The 22916-nt window shown below is 39.0% G+C and overlaps 1 protein-coding gene across 4 annotated transcripts in view; it reads left to right on the top strand.

Moving 5' to 3' along the window:
• prr36b (proline rich 36b) overlaps positions 1-22916 on the top strand; it is an 89533-nt gene that overhangs the window by 56331 nt on the left and 10286 nt on the right. For 2 of the 4 annotated variants that reach the window (XM_087243482.1, XM_087243483.1), the window contains 3 exons: positions 5997-6048; positions 8219-8873; positions 10408-10492. In XM_087243482.1, the coding sequence (XP_087099608.1) occupies positions 8300-8873; positions 10408-10492 (659 nt within the window). In that variant the 5' untranslated portion in view covers positions 5997-6048; positions 8219-8299. The remainder of the gene's footprint in view (positions 1-5996; positions 6049-8218; positions 8874-10407; positions 10493-22916) is intronic. The other 2 variants (XM_087243480.1, XM_087243481.1) reach the window with 1 other exon arrangement.

Here is a 22916-nt window from a genome sequence, read left to right as displayed (position 1 = left end):
TATCCCTCAGCAGGATCACTCAGGTCATAAGGCCATGTGATGGTGTGTGTGTGTGTGTGTTTTCCTCTCAGAGGCTGTTTCACTCCTCTAATCTCTTCAGCTCTCCACCACCTGACGTTCTCACAGGCGGATTCTCATCTATCATTGCAAACGGATCAATAGCAGAAGGGAAAACAAAAAGACCAGAGGGTTTGGAGAGGACACAACAAAGCCTGGTCTATGAGCGATACTAAAATAGAGAGACGCCAACTACAAGAGATGTTTTTCATTAGGCAAAACAGCCTCAGACGTGGACGTAGTGTTGCATGCGCTCATGTTCGGCCAAAAATAAAACAAATATTCGACGTGTTTCATCACTAATATGGTTATAAGTCTTTGTTGCAGCTGTAAAACAAAACAGGTATTGTGGCTGCGGAAATATAAGTAAAGTGTTTGCACGCAGGGTGGCTTCACTGCAAGAAGGACGCTGGTTCGAGCTTCAGCTGAGCCAGTTGGTGTTTCTGCAACCCATGCTCATTCTGAAAACGTAGCCCCATCGTACGTTTCTGGAGACCGCGATTTACGTGGCCAGAGGTACGTGTGGCCACATTTCGTTTTTTAAGGCGAACGCTACAGGGCGGTGTGACGCCGCTCCTCTTCTTCACGCTCGCCAGCTGTGACGGCTCACCTCTGTGTGAAGGGCTTTGTCGCCGCAACCAGTTTGTCCGCTTAGCTTGTAGTGTTACGTCAGGGGAACGGAGGCCCGGAGGAGGAGGATTCGAGTCCTGGGAAGAGCGGTTTTAGAAATCAGGTAAGATGTAAAACAGAATCCAAAAAATAAAAGCGAACGAGTTCGCGACAGGGTGAATGCGGCGAAATCCGAAACCTCGGTCAAAATCGGACAAGGGCTTTGGCTTTTCTTTTCTTGACGGCTTTTGTAAATCGTCGCTTGGGTTTAGGGAGGGAGGAGGAGGGTGTCACGGTCGAGGTGGGGAAAAGGAGCGAGGACTCAAGTGCAAAGAAACAATGGGTATTTATTAATAATAAAATAAAAATAAAAGGCAAAACAAAACTACCCCGAGGGGGAAAACATTAACAAAACACACAAACTTGGCTGGGCTGACAAGACAAGGCAAGACTGGAGCAGGAACACGGGGAGTTTAGACGACGAACTGGCCAAGGACTGAAAACATGAGGGGGATTATAAAGCGAAAAGTAAATGACACACAGGTGAACATGACAAACTAATAATGAGTAAACAAGGAGGGTGGGACTAGACAATAGACGGGAGAGCGCATGACACAGAGAGACAATACAAGCCATGCGCTCACATAACACAACACTGAAGCACACGACAAAAGCACGTGACCACAATGTAAACACCGAGCCACGTGCTTTGACAAAAGACGCAAGACACGAGCACACGATGAATGAAAACACTCACCGTGCGCTCACACACGCAGCGTGCATGCTTCATCCCAGCGCCGACCAAAACCGAAACCAACAAGACTGAGACGCTGGGAATGAAACGCCACGCTGCTGACAGACGAAAACACAAACACGAGTACAAGAGCACACGCGTCTGAGGGACGCAGAGCGCGCGCGCGGCCGTGTCAAGCAGGAGCGCGCACACTCTGCGTACACCCACGACGGCGCGCGCGCACACAGAGACAGAAACAGGACCAGACATGGGTAGTGTCCGAGCTCTGCCACAAAACAAGAATTTAAAAGACCAGAGTGGCAGAACCCTGACAGGAGGGTGACCCAGTCGATCGTTCAGTCATTCAGTCTATCAGACAGATGGTCGCTCGACAGTGGTCTCTGGCGGCGTTTTATGCGTGAACAGTGCAAGCACGAACGGCGCGCGCTCCCGAGAGGCGTTCGAGATGCGAAAAAGTGTGGCCGTGCCGCCAATTTGATTGTAATGCAATAATAAGTGAAGTTAATTTTTAAAAAATTTCGAGAGGATCACGTGCTTTTGATTGTTCACAGCTGTTCCAACTTTAGCTAATGACTGATTATCCTATCAGACGATCCTTAACTCACTATAAATAACCAGACTTTTCTCATCATAATATCTTCGTCTTGAAGAAACCCCCCCACCCAACCCTACTTTCCTTCCTTTCAAACGGGCGTCACGGTGGCCAGCAATTAGCGCTGTTGCCTCACAGCAAGAATGCCCCTGTTTTAATTCCTTTCCAAACCAGACGGCATTTCTGTGCGAAGTTTGCTTGTTCTCCCCGTGGTCGCGTGGGTTTTCCCCGGGTTCTCCGGTTTCCTCCCAAAAACAAGCACTCTAAACAATTGATCCAAATACTTTAGCTAAACTCTGAGTGCACCTTTCAGCATACATATCTGACACTTAGCTACAACAAGCAAGAGAGGGAGTCATCGAGATCTACCTGAGCTCAAACTCCCCTCTCGCCTTGCAACGGGAGGGAGCCCAGGGCTCAAGGATCTTATAAGCTCAGGGCTCTCTCCCGGGACAGCACGCCAAACTAGCTTTATTATCAAACATCAGCTAAGTGTGAACTCTTGAAGCACCTGTTATAAAGCTGCATTGAATCAATGCTTTTCCCAGAGATGGGTTGCGGCTGGAAGGGCGTCCGCTATGTAAAAACGTGCTGGATAAGTTGGCGGTTCATTCCGCTGTGGCGACCCCAAATTACTAAAGTGACTAAGTCGAAATGAAAATGAATGAATCAATACATATTGTGAAAAGCGCTATACAAATAAATTTGAATTGAATTGTAGGTCTCAAATCTAGAGAGTCGGCACAGATTGTTCATGTGCGCAGTTATCTGCAAGTCAGTGTGCGCAGTAGTCGATGGAGATAAATAGATCTCTGTCTTGGACATAATATATCTTGTCATCTCTATTTTGTCATATCTGGCAGCCTATATGGAATAGCTTGTTTCCCCCGGGGCTTTCTCTTTCTCTCTCTCTCTCTTTTCCATCACTCTCTCGCTCCCCCTCCCCCAGTTTCTCTCATTTGGGAAGCTCAGCTGCCTGGACCATCTGTGTGAGGACGAGCTGAGCAGATTTTGTCATAGCCAGAATGAATCTGAAGGGTGTAGGAATGAATGTCGACCTCAGAAAGAAAGCGATATCAGCTCTGGAGTATAACGGAGAGGTGGTGTCCTGTCACGATTTGTTTGTGCGTCTTCAGTATGTTTCCATTTAAAGATGTCAGTGAGATTTATGCGCAAAACTGGAATATGGCATAACACATTGGCGAATGAAGCAGCGCTTCAAATCAATGAGAAATTAAAGAGAACTAAACCATCACTTTCTGATAAACTGGAGCAGATTGGGATTTGCCACTGTAGTGTTTTTACTTCTTTAATAAATAAGTTGCACCTCAGAAAATGAAGACGAAATGCAATGAGTGCGGTGAATGTGGTGGTTTTGGAGGCCTACAGATGCTCAAGACAGCTCTGGAGGGAATAATAATAGAATAATAAGACTACTGAAGCACTGTGATGACAGACTTACAGCCTTTTAATAGTCTGCAAAACAACATTTCAGATGTTCTACGTTATTTTGGAAGTGCTACGTTGTTCATTTAAGGGCACCTATGGTGAAAAATCTGCTTTTCAAGCTGATTTGTCAGAAATATGTGTAGGTATAATATATAGACTGTCATATTGGGCTGTCATATAAACACACCCAGTCCTTTTTTTTGTTCAATTTACCAAAATAAAAACAGTGGACCAATTGGAGCGGTTTTGAGACCAAACGCAACTTGACGTGGGAGTGCGGTAAACCCCCCCCCCCCCCTCCCCCCTCATACACACACATACTTCCGTCAGATTTGTAGGCTGTCTTACTCACACAAGCTTTTTCAACTCTGCCCACAAATTTTCAATAGGATTGAGATCCGGGCTTTGTGATGGCCACTCCGAAACATTCACTCTGTTGTCCTTAAAGCACATATTGATTGACAGCTGTGATCACAGAAGTTCCGTCATTTCAACTAGGTGCGGCTAAAAAGTATGAGCCAGCTGCCTCGCGTGCGCGTCTCTCCTTTGGAAATAAGGAACTTGCCTTAGTTATAGCCTCAGTCAAAGTTAATCCAGTGTGCGTGGTTATTAGTCTTGGTGTATAAGCTCGGAACTTTAAACTAGCACACAGTTGACATAACTTTGTTTAGTTGCTGCAGTTTTGTTCCGTGCAGAAACACGATGTTGAGAAGCCTTTTACAATTAATTAATTGACGAATTAAAGCGCGGCTAATAGTGAAACCGGTTTATAGTTGCATCCTTATATGGATGACACATACATACGTTACAAAGCGGCTGTAAAACTATACAAAGACACAAAAGATTTTGTAACACATTCTGGCACATTACAAATATTGATTCCTCAATAGGAAGTCCGAGTCCAAGTCGTATATGCACGGCTGAATGCTGGTCCTCTCACTCATGTTGCTTCTCTCTGTTTGCCTGTTGCCATACACAAAGCAGGGGAGCTCTTGGCTCCGCCCCCTTTTTAAGTTGGGCGGGAAGCCGAAACTAATTTTCATGTGAAGCAACACACCCCTAAAACAACGACCTTTGTTCACACGCTCAACATGACACTTTTAAACACTGAACCTAAACTGGCACACTCAGAAGAACCAGAATATTATTATTAAATCTTAAAAAAGGGGTAAACTAGGTGCCCATCATACACATTTTTGTCACACACAATGTGTTTCTAACATAGTTTATCACATTTTTTCTTATCTAATAAAAAGTTTATCCTACTTTTATGTGCATCTTGGCATTTCCATTATGCAATATTACAAAAATCACATGAATATACAGTTGAAACCAGAAGTTTACATACACTTAAAAAAAGCAACATAACCATTTTTTTTTTAATTGTCTGATGGTAAATTTTACTAAACGTTTACTATTTTAGATCTGTTAGGATTACTTAAATGATTTACATTTGCTAAATGCCAGAATAATGAGAGAATTTTTTATTCTAGGATTTTTTATTAATTTCTAGACAGTCAAAAGTGTACACAAATTTCCTTGGTATTTTTAGCTTTCCTTTTAAACTTTGTATCTTTGGTCAGATGTTTTGAGTCTCCTTCCACAAGCTTCTCACAATAATTTGAAGGGATTTTGGCTCATTTCTCCTGACAGAATTGGTGTAACTGAGTCAGGTTTGTAGGCTGTCTTGCTCGCACAAGCTTTTTTAACTCTGCCCACAAGTTTTCTATAGGATTGATATCAGGGCTTTGTGATGGCCACTCCAAAACATTCACTCTGTTGTCCTTAAAACACATTTTAACTAATTTGGCAGTATGCTTAGGGTCATGGTCTGTTTGGAAGACCAAGCCAAGTTTTAATTTCCTGGCTGATGTCTTGAGATGTTGCTTCAGTATTTCTAAATAATGTTCTTTCTTCATGATGCCATCTATGCTGTGAAGTGGACCAGTCCCTCCTGCAGCAAAACAGCCCCACAACATGATGCTGCCGCCCCCATACTTCACAGTTTGGGATGGTGTTCCTAGGCTTGTAAGCTTTCCCCTTTGTCCTCCAAATCTAACACTGGTCATTATGGCCAAACAGTTCAATCTTAGCTCCATCAGAGCACAGCACATGTCTCTAAACATTAGTCTTTTCCCAGTATAATTTAGCAAATTTTAATCTGGCTTTTTAGTTGATTCTGGCTTGTTGATTTTCCCATGTTGTCACTCAAGGAAGCAGTGTGTTTGAGGTTTTCCTTCAATACTATTCTACAGTTGTGCCTCCAATTAACTCAAATGTTGTCAATTAGCCAATCAGAAACTTCCAAAACCTTGACATCATCATCTGAGCTTTTTCAGAGGCAGAATAATCTTATTGTATGTAAACTTGACTTTCAAGAAGAGTTAAAACAATTTCTCTTAAAATCTCTCTCAATATTCTGCTATTAAGCAGAACAGAAACTAATGTGATAATCCTAACTTACCTAAAAGAGAAAAAGTTAAATCACATTAACATCTGACTTTTTTTTTAATGGTTATGTGTCTTTTTATACAGCGTATGTAAACTTCTGCTTGCAACCGTAGGTGGACGGAAACCGCTAGTGTGAGTGCTTGTTGTTTTTTTCCCATGCTCTCTTGAGCCAAGCCACTTCCTCTCGTCGGCCTCTTCCTCTGGATGAACTTTGCTGTGGAGCTGCTGCTCTTAAATCATGCAAACAACATCTGCTTCAGTGAGGCATTGTGGGTAATGCATCTGGCATTGCTGCGTCGTTAGTAGTTAGCAATTAGAAACTCCCCTAAAGGGGTTTTAAAAATCCCAGACATTTCTTACACATCAAATGCAACAAAATAATCTGATGATAGATGTCTTGCCAAATGTAAAACTGCATCTGAAGCAGTTAAACTGCATTAATGGCACTCCAGCTATAGCTCCTAGTTGCTGGCAACATCATGTTGTGTGTCATTAATTCAGTTTAGTTACAGTTTAAACAAATCCACAAGCTCTGAATCAGCTGTTGTTTCCCCTCGGCACAGCTCACTCTACTTCATTCCTAATCTCTCTCTTAAGCATTTGCATGTTACCCAAACTTGATTCTTTATCTGATTGCTCTCTTCGCTCTGTCGGCCAGTGAGACGGGCTTCAGACGTCAGACTTGTTTAGACTTGCTTTGTTATGTTTTTAAGATCTCGTGAGGTCCTTTGAAACGTGCAGTATTGTTTAATGTGTGACGTAATGTCCATTGAAATATGAAAAGAGGGCGGTGCATATAGAAGCTCCGCCCCTTTAAAAGAGCATCCAATAGCATTTGTTTATCACAGGACTGCTAGTGAGTGTGAGTTCAAGCACATCAAATTAACAGCCAATGAGAAGAAGGGGCGGGGCTTGTCAGATACTAGAGAGCATTTGATTGGTCAGATGATTTAATGAGAGAATGGAGTATGAGGTGGCGTCAAAAAAAATCATTGATCCATTTGGCCGGAAGTGACAAACTGCAAGCTTTGAATGCTTATATCAGGGGTGCCCAAACTCGGTCCTGGAAGGCCGGTGTCCTGAGTTTAGCTCCAAATCGCTGCAACACACCTGCCAGGAAGTTTCTAGTATATCTAGTATGGCTGCGTCTGAAACCGCCTACTACTCAGTAGGTACTGCATTTGAATTTAAACGTACTACTCGGCCGTTAGAAAAGTACGTTCTATACAGTATGAATGTGAAAAGTATGAATGGAATTTTGGCAAGGGGTAAAGATTGAGATAATGAAAATTATGCATGTAGATCTACCTTTTACTCCCCTGTTTTTCCTGCTTGAAGGGATACCCCAGGATATATATATAATAAAAACCAGAGATATATACTACATATACTTTTACTAAGTGCAAGAAAGACCATAACAATAAATTGGATGAAGCCACACCCTCCAACAATTGTACAGTGGATAGAAAAACTTGAACGTATATATAGATTGGAGTATATAACTGCTCAACTTCAACTAAAACTGGATATTTTTAAACAAAGATGGGCACCTGTTACGTTGTATCTGAATAGGACATAGTATTTCTAGCTCCTTTGAAACTGAAAATATTGTATGTTTTTGTTTTTTTGTAATTTTTTTTTTTATTTACATCTGCGGCTACTGTCGTTTTTTTTCTCTTAATAATCGCTGCTGTCATTGAATGTTCTGTTCTGTAAAATGTTTTAATGTATAAAAATAAAGTAAAAAAAAAAAGAAAAGTATGAATGGAATTCGGACGTACTACTACGTACTACTACTTTTGTCATGGTCACATGACCTACCTGCGTCAATTGCGTCGCTTTACACCCATTCATGAATTCGCTTGCGGGGCATCATGTGATAGCGCAGCATGCATGGGATGCGCACTCCAGAGTCTCGCCGGAAGTAGTAAGTCATCCGGGCACTTCTGGCATACTGATTTTCGAATTCTATGAATTTGGACATACTACTCGGCTCGCATACTGATTTTAGCGTACTATATAGTATGGAAGTATGCGGTTTCGGACGCAGCCTAAAAGCTTGATTAGCTGGTTCAGGTGTGTTTGATTAGGGTTGGAGCTAAACTCTCCTGGACACCGGCCCTCCAGGACCGAGTTTGGACACCCCTGATTTATATCTTCTGGATGTGAATTTGGTTTTGGAGCACGTGGGTTTTGGATAACCTTACAACTAACATACTGATACTGACATCTAAAAAACTTTATTTGGATTTTGTGGGTACTTTAAATCAGTCGGTAAATCAATGTGTTGTGTCTCTTGTTTTCAGGTCAGCCATAGCCGTCTGATAGCAGTAAACTCCAAGTGGTTCCTGATTACTGCTGAGACGGACCTCCAGGACTAGGACAAGATGAAACCGGATGGTGTTGACACGGCATCAATGGAGCCAATGGAAGCATTAAATGCAGGTCCTGCGATTGAGGTGGCGCCAGTCGGGGAAGCTCAGGACCAGGCTTTGCCTGCAACAGAGGCTGAACCACAACCAACAGCGCCACTTTCCGCAACCAACAAGACTGGAAAGGAGAAGCCTACTGATCCAAAAGCTAAGACGAAGGCTCCTGCCAAAACAAAGACACCCATTGCTGGTACCAAGGCATCTACTACCAGCTCCCGTCCCCCCACTGGCCAAAGCCGCCTGACAAATGGGGCACAGAAGTCGCAAGCAAACGGCGTCACCAAAAAGACCACCACGGGAAGCCTGGATAAGAAAACCTCAACCACTGCTGGCCCTAAAAAACCAGTTGGCTCTGCTACTGCGCCCACAGCCAAGACCCCTACCAAGGTGGCAGAGAAGAAGCCACTGGGGACGGCGAGACCTGCCAGCGCTCCATCCAATGGTGTGAAGACAACGGGGACAGCACAGCCTATCAAGAAAGCCCCTGCTGCTCCGGCCAATGGTCTGAAGCCCAAACCAAAAACTACAGGTGAGGCACAATAATCATGAGCTGAGCTTGGATGTAGGTCAGGGGTATCCTACTATTAAAGTTTAAAGCTGCAGGCGTGTAGACTTTTGTTCTAGTTCTCCTACAACACACAGAGCTGTAATGTGTAAGTGAACCCTGAATATACTTTTTAGCTGGTTCAAGTGTAGTTAATTGGGGTTAGAGCTGAAGACTGTACACTCTCAGAAATAAAGGTAGAAACTCTGTCCCTGGGGTGGTAGCTTCTCAAAAGGTACACTTTTGTACCATGCAGGTCCAAGTTTGTATCTTTTAAGGTAAATTTTAATACCTACAGGTACCTTTAAAGTACCATTGTGCACCTGTAAGATAGTTAAGTGTAGTTTTTGTAGCTTTATCTCTAAGAGTGTAGGGCTAGACCTGAAATCAGCCCCTATACCCTTAGACTATTTTAGGAAGCAGCTATTTCTAGTGATGGATATTCTGAAGTGCCCACAATCAATCCTACAATGCACTGCAATAACAAGTGCACAACCAATGTACACTCAATGGCTAGAGAATACCGATAATGCACTGTATATCTGCATGGAAATGAGATGGCTTCCACATCAGACTCCTAGATTTAAGTTTCGGTCTAAATAAATTATTGCTTAATTGTTGAATTAACGTTTAAAACGTTCAAGCTTGCCAAATGTTAAATATCACAGGGTCTGAGATAAGATGTTGAAAATGTAATCCTTCTAAGGCAGGGCTGCCCAAACTTTTTCATATGAAGGGCCAAAAACCGAATATCATGAAGAGCTGTGGGCCGAAGGTAAATATACTGAACTATATCACATTGAAGTTGCCATGGGTCATTTTCTAATTTATTTTATTAAATGGAAAACATTACTTTAAATTGTATTATCTAATGCATTTAAAATGAGAACTCATTGCAAAAAAACTTAAACAATCATAATTATAACACAGTGGAGTTCAGGGCTGAATACACTAGTCAAGCAGAATCTGCCTTTGATTTGATCTGCTCACCAAAGTCTCTGCATTGTTGGGTGACAGTATGTACATTTAAACAAAATCTGATGAATTTATGTAAGCGAAACATTTAATTTCAGTGAGCTTTTAACCATAAAATAAACAAAACAAAGGTTTACATTAAATTTGAACTGACAATCTCGAAACCATCCCCATCATTCTCCATCTCTTCTCAGATGGGATGGCAGACCAAATCAAAGGTTACCATGAGCCAACTTTGGCCCACGGGCCCTAGTTTGGGCATCTCTGGTGTAAGAGATTCATCAACCAGCACTACACAAACAAAATGTGCACTTAGGACTCTGATTCACTGTTTTCATTCACTCCTTAAAGTGGGATATGCTAGTACGCTAATGTAGGAAATGGAGGTATATGGGGCGATTTTTAAATACAGCCCATCTCTCCAAGAGGGTTTGATACCCCTTTGTTAAGTATTTATTATTTTATAGCACATTATCCAATTATGAAAATAAATATCGTATTTGTTTAATGCTCATAAACATGTTATCGTTACGCTTCGTTCTAGCTCCAGCTCCAAGGCCCACCACTGCATCCACCACCAAGAGCAGCACCACTGACGCTCCCAAACCATCTGTTGCCAAGACAGCCAGGTAAGAGTTTCATTGGCTTGGAATGACTACATGAAATTTTGGCAATTAAAATAACATAATGTGCCCCAGGTGACACAGTGGTTAGCACTGACACCTCACAGCAAGAAGTTCACTGGTTCGAGTCCCAGCTAGGTATGTTGACATTTCTGTGTGGAGTTTGCATGTTCTCTCCGTGTTGGCATGGGTTTCCTCTGGGTGCTCCGGTTACCCCCGCAGTCCAAACACATGCGGTAGGTGAATTGAATAAACTAATTTGGCTGTGGTGTATGGGTGTTTCCCAGTACTAGGTTGAAGCTGCAAGGGCATCCGCTGTTTAAAACATATGCTGGATATGTTGGCTTTTCATTTCACTATGGCGACCCCTGATTAATGAAGGGACTAAGCCAGGGGTGTCAAACTCAATTCCTGGAGGGCCGAAGCCCTGCACAGTTTAGTTCCAACCCTGCTCCAACACACTTACCTGTAGGTTTCAAACAAGCCTGAAGGACTCAATTAGTTTGATCAGGTGGGTTTAATTAGGGTTGGAACTAAACTGTGCAGAGCTGCGGCCCTTTTGGAACTGAGTTTGACACCTGTGGACTAAGCCAAAGGATAAGGTAAAAATTAATAATGTGGATGTTTCCCAGGGATGGGTTGCAGCTGGAAGGGCATCCACTGCGTTAAACATATGCTGGATAATTTGGCGGTTCATGCTGCTGTGGCGACCCCAGATTAATAAAGGGAAAAGGCGAAAAGAAAATGAATGAATGAATATTGTGGCTCATAACTCACTGGACTCCATCTCAAGGGGCCACCTAGATGCCAAAACACCATCAAAAATGCATCGATTTGATGTCAAAACCTTGACATCCTTTTGACATCTACACACTGATGCCCTTTCAATCATCAAAACAACGACACAAAAAGTATTATACGAAATGTTTTATTCATCTGAACACTTCAATTACAAATTACCTTGAATTTTGCATCCATTCAATGCATTTAAACTACCTTCATGTCAAAATGACATCAAGTTAACGTCAAAAATTGGTCAAAATCGATTGCTGAGCTAATCGGTAATCGTTTTTTGATGCCATTGTTAGATGTCAATTTGATGTTGTTTTGACATCAAGGTAGTCAATTGACATTAAATTGATTAGCATTTTTTCCCTTTATTCATCTGGGGTCGCCAGAGCAGAATGAAATGCCAACTTATTCAGCATGTGTTTCATACAGCGCATGCCCTTCCAGCCGCAACCCAGTACTGGGAAACACCCATACACTCTCATTCACACACATACACTACAGCCAATTTAATTTATTCACTTCACCTATAGCACATTTTTTGAAGGTGTTTTGACATCAAGATGCCTGCTAGGATGTCCTTTGCAGGCAATCATTGATTATTCAAAGCATTAGGTATACATTCTAAGGGTGCTTTCACACCTGTGAATCGATTCAGTTGTTCTGAAACAGAGATTACAAATGTAACATTGTTGCTCTTTGCTCTTGGTGCGGTTCACTTTCACACTGCAAAGTTTCTAAACGGACCAAAAGAGCTTAAACAAGTCACGTGTGAGTAAACTCTCCTTACATTGGTCAGAGTGTCAGGGTTTATTTTACAGAGTCCCGCTCAGCTGTTAGGGGTGGTGGTGGTTTGGTGGTGTTTGACAGGGCGCATGTGACGTGTCTGAAGAGCGAGGAGGGATGCGGTGGGAAGGGTGTGCGATGTATTTGAGGACCGGGAGAGAGACGCGCGATTTCCGGGAAATTATCACTCGTTTGCGGGAGACTCAGTGCATTTGTGGGAGACTCCTGAAACCTCCAGGAGACTTGGGATGTCTGGAATGACCTCCCGCCCTACTCATAATTCTCTCTTCATATAGCCGTATGCCTGTTACATATCCATAAAACACTGTGATATAACCGCGCTCGGATCGTATCGCTTTCTTGCTACAATTGATCCACACCAGAGTTCATTTGAATCGAGCCGAGACCACCTCAATCAAGCGATCTCGGAGCGATTGTTTTGGCGTGGATCCGAGCGCGATTGGTGGTTTCACATATGCCAAACGAACCGCGCTAACAGGGCAAACGAGACACGTTCCCAAACAAAAGTCTCTGTGTGAAAGCACCCTAAGTCTAATACTTGGGAAATAAACTAGCGCAATCCTTAAATTCCACATTTTAAGCTCAGGTAGATCTGGAGAACTCCCCTGCTGTAGTAGCTAATGGACAGATAGTGATTGCTCTTAAGAAAGAACTACTTACTAGGAGCTTATGCCAATTTGGATTAGTCAATTAACTTAAGTTGCATGTTTTTGGACGGTGGGAGGAAACAGGGAAACCCGGAAGAAACCCACATGAGGACGGGAAGAACGTGTAAACTCCGCACAGAAATGTCGGCTGGCTTGGTAAGAACTAGAACCAGTGACGTTCTTGCTGTGAGGTAACAGTGCTAACCACTGGGCCACCGTGCCACCCATGTAGGAAAGGAGGAGGAGTTGGGGTGGAAGGGGAGATTCTTCAAAATGAAGATTAGAGTATTTTTAGTAGCTAAGAAATCGTCTGACTGGTGAATCACAAATTGATTAATGCGGGGCCGGCTGCAAGCAATCATAAGCACGTGATCCACCCGACATTAGTTTATAAATTAAATTTAACAATGCATAGCTGGAACTCACTTTCCAAATGAGACTCTCGCATTGGGAACATTTAAACTCTCTTTAATGGGAAAGACTTTCTAGTCTCCCCAGTGATTCTAAAACACTTTCATTTGGGAAAGATCTGGATCCCCCTCCCAATGGGACATCTAGATCAGGCGTCTAACCAGCACCCGCAGTAGTTTCACACAGATGTAAAGCAGCTCTCCTGATATGTAGGACAGATACAGAGAGATGTTAGGATGGTTATGGCGATCTGAATCACGCTGCGAATCACAACATGCTGCTCACAGGAGCCCGCAGATAGCCATGAACAGAGTTTTTTTGTTGTTGGTTGTTTACAGACGCGACGAGGGACATCCTGAGGCCTGTAACAGAGCTCATGACGTTATGTGTGGGTGGATGGGAAAAAAATGTGTGTGTGACTTGGTGAATGTTGTTCCTAGCAGCTCCTAAAATAAAGTAGTAACTTCAAACCATGAAGAGTAAACCTGCTGAACATGACAGCTGCATAAATTGGACGTTTTTAAAATTCGATCCAAGAGTTTTGCCATGACATGTTGCCTCTCCTCCTACATTACACAGTTTAGCGCATGATTAATGGTGTTTAGAGTAGGAAGGCTGCCGTCCCACACACAGACTGCTTGAAAAGGAAAGACAATTTACAGTGTTAGCGCTGCGGTGTGTGTTCCAGCTCTGGGTTTAGGGAAGATAATCTGGGGGATTCACCCTGAGCCTTTGTTTTCAGCCTCGGCCTCATTATGACCGTAAGCTCAAACACAAAACAGCAGTGAAAAGGCCGCCGGTTGTCCAATTAGCGCAGGAGTGTGTGTTTTCCTCGTTATTTTCACCCGGTGGGCATCTTCGATCTGACATGTATTTAATTCTGCCTCGGGCCCAAGAAGACGACTCACACTGGGTTTACTCTGAGAGCAGATCTGCACGGTGAAGTAAAACACTTCTGAAGAGTTATCTATGCAGTGACTTTAACATTCGCTTTACGGTCCAGAAATATTTCTTTCCAGCGCTCTCAGCAGTGGAGGTTGTACTACATCTACTGAACAGGGCTGTAAATAAATTATACGTGCCGTTGGCATTAATGGTGTGTGTGTGTGTGTGTGTTTGCCACCTGAAGCTTTGACTTTGCTCTATAAAATATGCAAGGCCGCATTTTTTTACTAGCAGCACCACAGAAAACTGCTAATCTTTCACCTTTTTCCACATTATATTCCCATCTGTCAAATATACAAATGGCCCTGATGTTTTCAGGCTGCTAAAATAGAGTAATATCTTAAAAGTGCAACTATATTTACACTTTCTAGTCTTGGATTGTACAGTTGCAGGATTTTCATTTAGAAAAACATTGTTTATCAGATGGAGCTCTAGGCTAGTTTTTAAACAGCAGATGGCGCTCTAGGCTAGTTTTTTAAACAGTAGACGGCGCTCTAGGCTAGTTTTTAAACAGTAGACGGCGCTCTATTCTAGTTTTTAAACAGAAGATGGCGCTCTATTCTAGTTTTTAAACAGAAGATTGCACTCTATGCTAGTTTTTAAACAGAAGATGGCGCTCTATGCTAGTTTTTAAACAGCATATGGCGCTCTAGGCTATTTTTTAAGCAATAGTCAGCGCTCTTGGTTAGTTTTTTAACAGCAGTCAGCGCTCTAGGCTAGTTTTTAAACAGCAGACGGCACTCTAGACTAGTTTTTAAACAGTAGATGGCGCACTATGCTAGTTTTTAAACAGCAGATGGCGCTCTAGGCTAGTTTTTAAACAGCAGACGGCACTCTAGGCTAGTTTTTAAACAGCAGATGGCGCTCTAGACTAGTTTTTAAACAGCAGATGGCACTCTAGGCTAGTTTTTAAACAGTAGACGGCGCTCTATGCTAGTTTTTAAACAGTAGACGGCACTCTATGCTTGTTTTTAAAGAGTAGACGGCGCTCTATGCTAGTTTTTAAACAGCAGATGGTGCACTAGGCTCGTTTTTAAAGAATAGTCCGCGCTCTTGACTAGTTTTTTAACAGCAGTCAGCACTCTAGGCTGGTTTTTAAACAGCAGACGGCACTCTAGGCTAGGTTTTAAACTGTAGACGGCGCTCTATGCTAGTTTTTAAACAGCAGTCAGCGCTCTAGGCTAGTTTTTAAACAGCAGAAGACACTCTAGGCTAGGTTTTAAACATCAGACGACGCTCTGGGCTAGTTTTTAAACAGCAAATGGTGATCTAGGCTAGTTGTTAAACAGGAGATGGTGCTCTAGGCTAGTTTTTATACAGTAGACGACGCTTTAGGCTAGTTTTTAAACAGTAGACAGTGCTCTAGGCTAGTTTTTAAACAACAGTCATCATTCTAGGCTAGTTTTTAAATAGTAAATGGAACTCTATGCTAGTGTTTAAACAGCAGATGGCGCTCTAGGCTAATTTTTAAACAGTAGATGGTGCTCTATGATATTTTTTGAACAGCAAATGGTGCTCTAGGCTGGTTTTTAAACAGTAGATGGTGCTCTATGTTTGTTTTTAAACAGCAGATAGCGCTCCAGGCTAGTTTTTACACAGCAGATGGTGCTCTAGGCTAGTTTTTAAACAGTAGATGGTGCTCTATGATAGTTTTTAAACAGCAAATGGCGCTCTAGGCTAGTTTTTAAACAGTAGATGGCGCTCCATGTTAGTTTTTAATCAGCAGATGGTGCTGTAGGCTAGTTTTTAAACAGCAGACAATGCTCTAGGCTATTTTTTAAACAGTAGATGGCACCCTATGCTAGTTTTTAAACAGCAGATGGCGCTCTAGGCTAGTTCTTAAACTGTATATGGCACTCTAGTGTGGTTTTTTAAACAGCAGACAATGCTCTAGGCTATTTTTTAAACAGCAGATGATGCTCTAGGCTAGTTATTAACAGCTGTGACTGCACCATAGGCAACCTTTTTAAAAGCAGATGGAGCTCTAGGCTGGTTTTTAACAGCAGACAGCGCTCTGGACTATTTTTTAAACAGCAGATGATGCTCTAGGCTAGTTTTTAAACAGCAGACGGCGCTCTAGGCTAGTTTTTAACAGTAGACTGCTCTAAGGTAGTTTTTAACAGCAGATGCCACTTTAGGCTAGCTTTTTTTTTTAAAGCAGATGGTGCTCTAGAGTTAGTTTTTAACAGCAAATGCCACTCTGGGCTAGTTTTTAGCAGCAGTTGGTGCTCTAGGGCTAGTTTTTAACAACAGACAAATAGTTTTTAAAAGCAGACGGTGCTCTAGATGACTTTTTAACAGCAGATGACTCTGTATGCTTTACAAACAGCTGTACTCTGCTTGCGTTCAATTCCTGACAAATACCACCCGAACCTAAAGTAATCATTAATAAAAAAGTAGTGTTTAAATAAACTGTGCTTGTATTAATGACATAAAAACCCAATTACACGACTAAACTAGCCTAGAACAGCATCTGCTGTTAAAAAATAAACTCAAAATCCCTTTAAAAGAGAATAGCGATGCATTTTGAAAATCTCAAAATCGATTTCTCGAACGATTTTTCACCACAGCTCTAGTTTTATATGTTAGTGTCCAAATGAATCCAAAGCATAGGCTGATAAAAGCAATGCAGGATGTGAGCTGGCTTACTATTGCATTAGTGTAATGCAGACATGCAAGAACTGCCCAAAAATATGAATCATTCTGATTGATGCACAACCTCAATGTAAGAGCTCTTTCCTGATGATGATGATGATGATGATGATGATGATGACATCATACTGATGCAAAACTTTGGGCTGGTCAGCACCGGGCGCGGCCACTGCCCAACACTAAAACATCTGAGTCATGTCTCCTACATTAATTTCCTCGCTCTGCATCTCTTTGTCCCTCTTGCAGACGTTCATTAGGTCATGGTAGAGTTTATTCCCCCAGAGAGATGTTTTATTGCAGCCACCGCATCCAATCTCCAAATGGAGCGTGCGTTTCTCTGAGTGCCCAACGATCAACTTGATGGATGTTTTACAACACTTCAGTGATTCAGAGTTTGCTGCAGTGCTTCACGTGTGCTTTGCTCCTCAGTCTTCTGCGCTTTCATAGGCTGTGCTTGCTGCTCTTCAGTTTGACATGGCTGTTTTCTAGACGCGCACATTCGTCTTCACAATGCACTGTCTGGATGGTGTTCTGAATGTTTTTCAGAAGAGTTTATTTGATTAAATGTTGCACGCCTTCAATATAAAGATCAATTCACTTCAATTTATAGAATTTCACATTTTAAAGATTAAATTAAGATGACATTTTATTCAAAGATGTGAGTTAGATTTATTAAGCAGCGTTTTCATCAAATGAAAAACAGATATGAAAAAAATGGTCACGTCTTGATAAACTGGAGCAGATATTAGTCAGAGAAATGTAGTTGGATTTGCCACTGTGGTCTTTTTCTTCTCTAATAAATGAGTTGTGACCCAGAAGACGAAGACCAAACACTGAATGCGGTGCTTTTGGAGGTGTGAGACGCTCTTTGGGAGCGCAGACAAGTTTTGGAGGGAATAATAATAGACGAATAATAATACTGAAGCACTGTGATGACGGACTGACGGCTGAGGAGTTTTAGAAATCAGCAAATCAACATTTCAGATGTCTTACAATGTGCTGGAAACATCTGCTGCGAACTCCATTCATGCATTAAGTCCCATCATGCACACTTTTGTCATTACATGATTACTTTACTGATGTGCATGCTGGAATTCAGTAAATGTGTTTCCATTGTAGTTTATGCACATATTTTCTTATCGTTTATATACAGAAGTCTTAACCTTCTGTATATAAACGGTGTATCCAGAAAGTATACCTAACGCTTCACTTTTTCCATAATTTTATGTTACAGCCTTATTCCAGAATGGAATAAATTCATTGATTTCCTCAACATTCTGAACACAATCCCCCATAATGACAATGTGAAAAAAGGATTTTTTGAAATTGTTGCAAATTTATTCAAAATAAAAAAGCAGAAACATCACATGTACATCAGTATTCAGTCTTTGCTCAATACTTTGTTGATGCACCTTTGGCAGCAATTACAGTCGTTTTGAATATGTTGGATGGGGAGTGACGGTGTACAGCCATTTTTAGATCTCTCCAGGGATGTTCAATAGGATTTAGGTGTGGGCTCTGGCTGGGCCACTCAAGGACATTCACTGTGTTGTTGTGAAGCCGCTCTATTGATATTTTGGCGGTGTGCTTTGGGTCATTGTCCTGCTGGAAGATGAAGCGTCGCGCCAGTCTGAGGTCAAGAGCACTCTGAAGCAAGTTTTGATTCAGGATGTCTCTGTATATTGCTGCATTCATCTTTCCCTCTATCCTGACTAGTCTTCTAGCTCCTGCTGCTGAAAAACATCCCCACAGCATGATGCTGCCTCCACCATGCTTCACTGTAGGGATGGTGTTAGCCTGCTGATGAGCGCTGCCCGCATTTCTCCAAACGTAACGCCTGGCATTCACTCTAAAGAGTTCAATTGTAGTCTCATCTCACCAGAGAGTTTAGTTTCTTATGCTCTGAGAGTCTTTCAGATGCCTTTTTGGCAAACTCCAGGCGGGGAGTGTCTTCCGTCTGGCAAATCTACCATACAGGCCTGATTGGTGGATTGCTGCACAGATGGTTGTCCTTCTGTAAGGTTCTTCTCTCTCCACAGAAGAATGCTGGAGCTCAGACAGAGTGACCATCGGGTTATTGATCACCTCCCTGACTAAGGCCCTTCTCCCCCGATCACTCAGCTTAGATGGTCGCCAGCTCTAGGAAGAGTCCTGGTGGCTAAACATCTTCCACTTATGGATGATGGAGGCCGCTGTGCTCACTGGAACTTTCAGAGCAGCAGAAATGTTTCTGTAACCTTCCCCAGCCTTGTGTCTTGAGACAATCCTGTCTTGGAGATCTACAGACAATTCCTTTGTCTTCATGCTTGGTTTGTGCTTTGACATGCACTGTCAACCCTGGGACCTTATATAGACATGCCTTTTCAGATCATGTCCAATCAGCTGAATTGACCACGCGTGAACTCCAATGAAGCTGCTGAAACATTTCAAGAATGATCAGTGGAAACAGAATGTAGCTGAGCTCAATGCAGAGCTTCACAGCAAAGGCTGTGAATACTGATGCACATGTGATTTTACAGCTTTTTTATTTTTAATAAATTTGAAACAATTTCAAAAACTCTTTTTTTCACATTGTCATTATGGGGGGTTGTGTGTAATAAATCAATTTAATCCATTTTGCAATAAAGCTGTAACAAAACAAAAAAAAATGTGGAAAAAATTGAGGCACTATCAATACTTTCCGAATGTATAGTCGTGCACATTTTCTTAATTTATGCACATTGTGGTATTTCCAGTAATCCCAAAATTCCAAAACCCAAAATGCAAATAAAAATAGTTTAATGAAATCTCAAAACTTCAGTTTCAAGTTCAGACAACTATTTTAAGCAAGATCCTAAACAACAGATAGGTTTGGATATCCAAACTCTGCCTATTAATGCAAGGTTTTGTATTTGCAGGCTAATTTGACACAGCAAGCCAAAGAAATCACTCCAGATGTGCACATAAAAACTGTAGACACATGTTGGCTTTTTTTTTGGCTGTGAGGGTTAAAGTACGTGAGTCAGATCTTCTCGAGATGATTGACTATTGGCATGCATTAAGCGAACACAGCACATTTACACACAGGTGAGTGCCAGCAGGTAGACTCACGCTGCAGAATCACAGCTTCAGCAATGCACGAGGACATGAACTTTATTCGTTGAGGTTAAAGAGTCCCTTCAGGCTTTATTAAACTCTCCTTTTGCACTGAGGCTTCAGGGGAAGTTTTGTCACTCACAAATGTAACGGCAAGTTAAACAATGTTTATAAGACAATCAGACCGCAGGCTCACAAAACATCAAAGAGTCATCTATAAATGCTTCAATGATGTGTCATTAGCTTGAAGCACTGTGTGTGTGTGTGTGTGTGTGTGTGTGTGTGTGTGTGTGTGTGTGTGTGTGTGTGTGTGTGTGTGTTTTAAGCTTCAATGCATTTCTGTGTTTTAATGTGTATTTGCCTCCAACCCTGACACAGATCTGACGAAGAAATGCATAACATTAAAGTGACGAGAAGGCAGCACACAATAGCCCGCTCTGTTTGTTTTCTCTCAGAATAATAGGTCAAAAAATGAAAGTCGCTGTCAATATTTGCTAAACCTTAAGTCATTGTGAACCTGTAGGACTTTCTTGTTCGCTGATATTCAGTCAGCTGTGTGTGTGTCAGTAGTATTTGTAAACGCTGAGCCCTTTTCATGTTCCTCAGAGCAGAAGTCTGTTTGATGACACACCGAAAGTGCCATTTTGAAAGCTAGTTTGGTGAAACTACAAATAAATCTTTTGTATTCGCACCAATAGACAGTCAGATCAACAGACAATGGACAGAAGCACAAACAAAAACGCATTAAACAGTTGAAGTCAGAATTAATAGTCATCTTTGATTTTTTTTTATATTTCCCAAACGATGTTTAACAGATTTAGGAAATGTTCACAGTATGTCTGATAATATTTTTTCTTCTGGACAATATTATTAGCCCCTTTAAGCAATATTTTTTTTCGATAAATAAATCAGTTATTAGAATAAATAAATAAATAAATCAGTTATTAGAATAAATAAATAAATAAATCAGTTATTAGAATAAATAAATCAGTTATTAGAATAAATAAATAAATAAATAAATAAATAAATAAATAAATAAATCAGTTATTAGAATAAATAAATAAATAAATCAGTTATTAGAATAAATAAATAAATCAGTTATTAGAATAAATAAATAAATAAATAAATAAATAAATCAGTTATTAGAATAAATAAATAAATCAGTTATTAGAATAAATAAATAAATAAATCAGTTATTAGAATAAATAAATAAATAAATCAGTTATTAGAATAAACAAATAAATAAATAAATAAATCAGTTATTAGAATAAATAAATAAATAAATCAGTTATTAGAATAAATAAATAAATAAATAAATAAATAAATAAATCAGTTATTAGAATAAATAAATAGATAAATAAATCAGTTATTAGAATAAATAAATAAATCAGTTATTAGAATAAATAAATAAATAAATAAATAAATCAGTTATTAGAATAAATAAATAAATCAGTTATTAGAATAAATAAATAAATAAATCAATTATTAGAATAAATAAATAAATAAATCAGTTATTAGAATAAACAAATAAATAAATAAATAAATCAGTTATTAGAATAAATAAATAAATAAATCAGTTATTAGAATAAATAAATAAATAAATAAATAAATAAATAAATAAATAAATAAATCAGTTATTAGAATAAATAAATAAATAAATCAGTTATTAGAATAAATAAATAAATAAATAAATAAATAAATAAATAAATAAATCAGTTATTAGAATAAATAAATAGATAAATAAATCAGTTATTAGAATAAATAAATAAATAAATCAGTTATTAGAATAAATAAATAAATCAGTTATTAGAATAAATAAATCAGTTATTAGTATAAATAAATAAATCAGTTATTACAATAAATAAATAAATAAATAAATAAATAAATAAATAAATCAGTTATTAGAATAAATAAATAAATAAATAAATAAATCAGTTATTAGAATAAATAAATAGATAAATAAATCAGTTATTAGAATAAATAAATCAGTTATTAGTATAAATAAATAAATCAGTTATTACAATAAATAAATAAATAAATAAATAAATAAATAAATAAATCAGTTATTAGAATAAATAAATAAATAAATAAATAAATCAGTTATTAGAATAAATAAATAGATAAATAAATCAGTTATTAGAATAAATAAATAAATAAATCAGTTATTAGAATAAATAAATAAATCAGTTATTAGAATAAATAAATCAGTTATTAGTATAAATAAATAAATCAGTTATTACAATAAATAAATAAATAAATAAATAAATAAATCAGTTATTAGAATAAATAAATAGATAAATAAATCAGTTATTAGAATAAATAAATAAATAAATCAGTTATTAGAATAAATAAATAAATGAATAAATAAATAAATCAGTTATTAGAATAAATAAATCATCGGTTATTAGAATAAATAAATAAATCAGTTATAAGAATAAATATATAAATCAGTTATTAGAATAAGTAAATAAATCAGTTATTAGAATAAATAAATTAATAAATAAATCAGTTATTACAATAAATAAATAAATCAGTTATTACAATAAATAAATAAATAAATCAGTTATTAGAATAAATAAATAAATCAGTTATTAGAATAAATAAATCATCGGTTATTAGAATAAATAAATAAATCAGTTATAAGAATAAATATATAAATCAGTTATTAGAATAAGTAAATAAATCAGTTATTAGAATAAATAAATTAATAAATAAATCAGTTATTACAATAAATAAATAAATCAGTTATTACAATAAATAAATAAATAAATCAGTTATTACAATAAATAAATAAATCAGTTATTACAATAAATAAATAAATAAATCAGTTATTAGAATAAATAAATAAATCAGTTATTACAATAAATAAATAAATCAGTTATTAGAATAAATAAATAAATAAATAAATAAATCAGTTATTAGAATAAATAAATAAATAAATAAATAAATCAGTTATTAGAATAAATAAATAAATCAGTTATTAGAATAAATAAATAAATAAATCAGTTATTAAAAATAAGTTATTAAAACTATTATGTTTAGAAATGTGCTGAAAATCTGGTCTCCGTTAAACAGAAATTGTGGAAAAAATAAACAGGGGGGCT

This window comes from Danio rerio, chromosome 3 (assembly GCF_052040795.2).
Source record: "Danio rerio strain M-AB ecotype USA chromosome 3, GRCz13ab, whole genome shotgun sequence".
Taxonomy (NCBI): domain Eukaryota; kingdom Metazoa; phylum Chordata; class Actinopteri; order Cypriniformes; family Danionidae; genus Danio; species Danio rerio.
The sequence above is the reverse complement of the archived record's forward strand: the minus strand, read 5'-3'. Positions and strand labels throughout refer to the sequence as shown.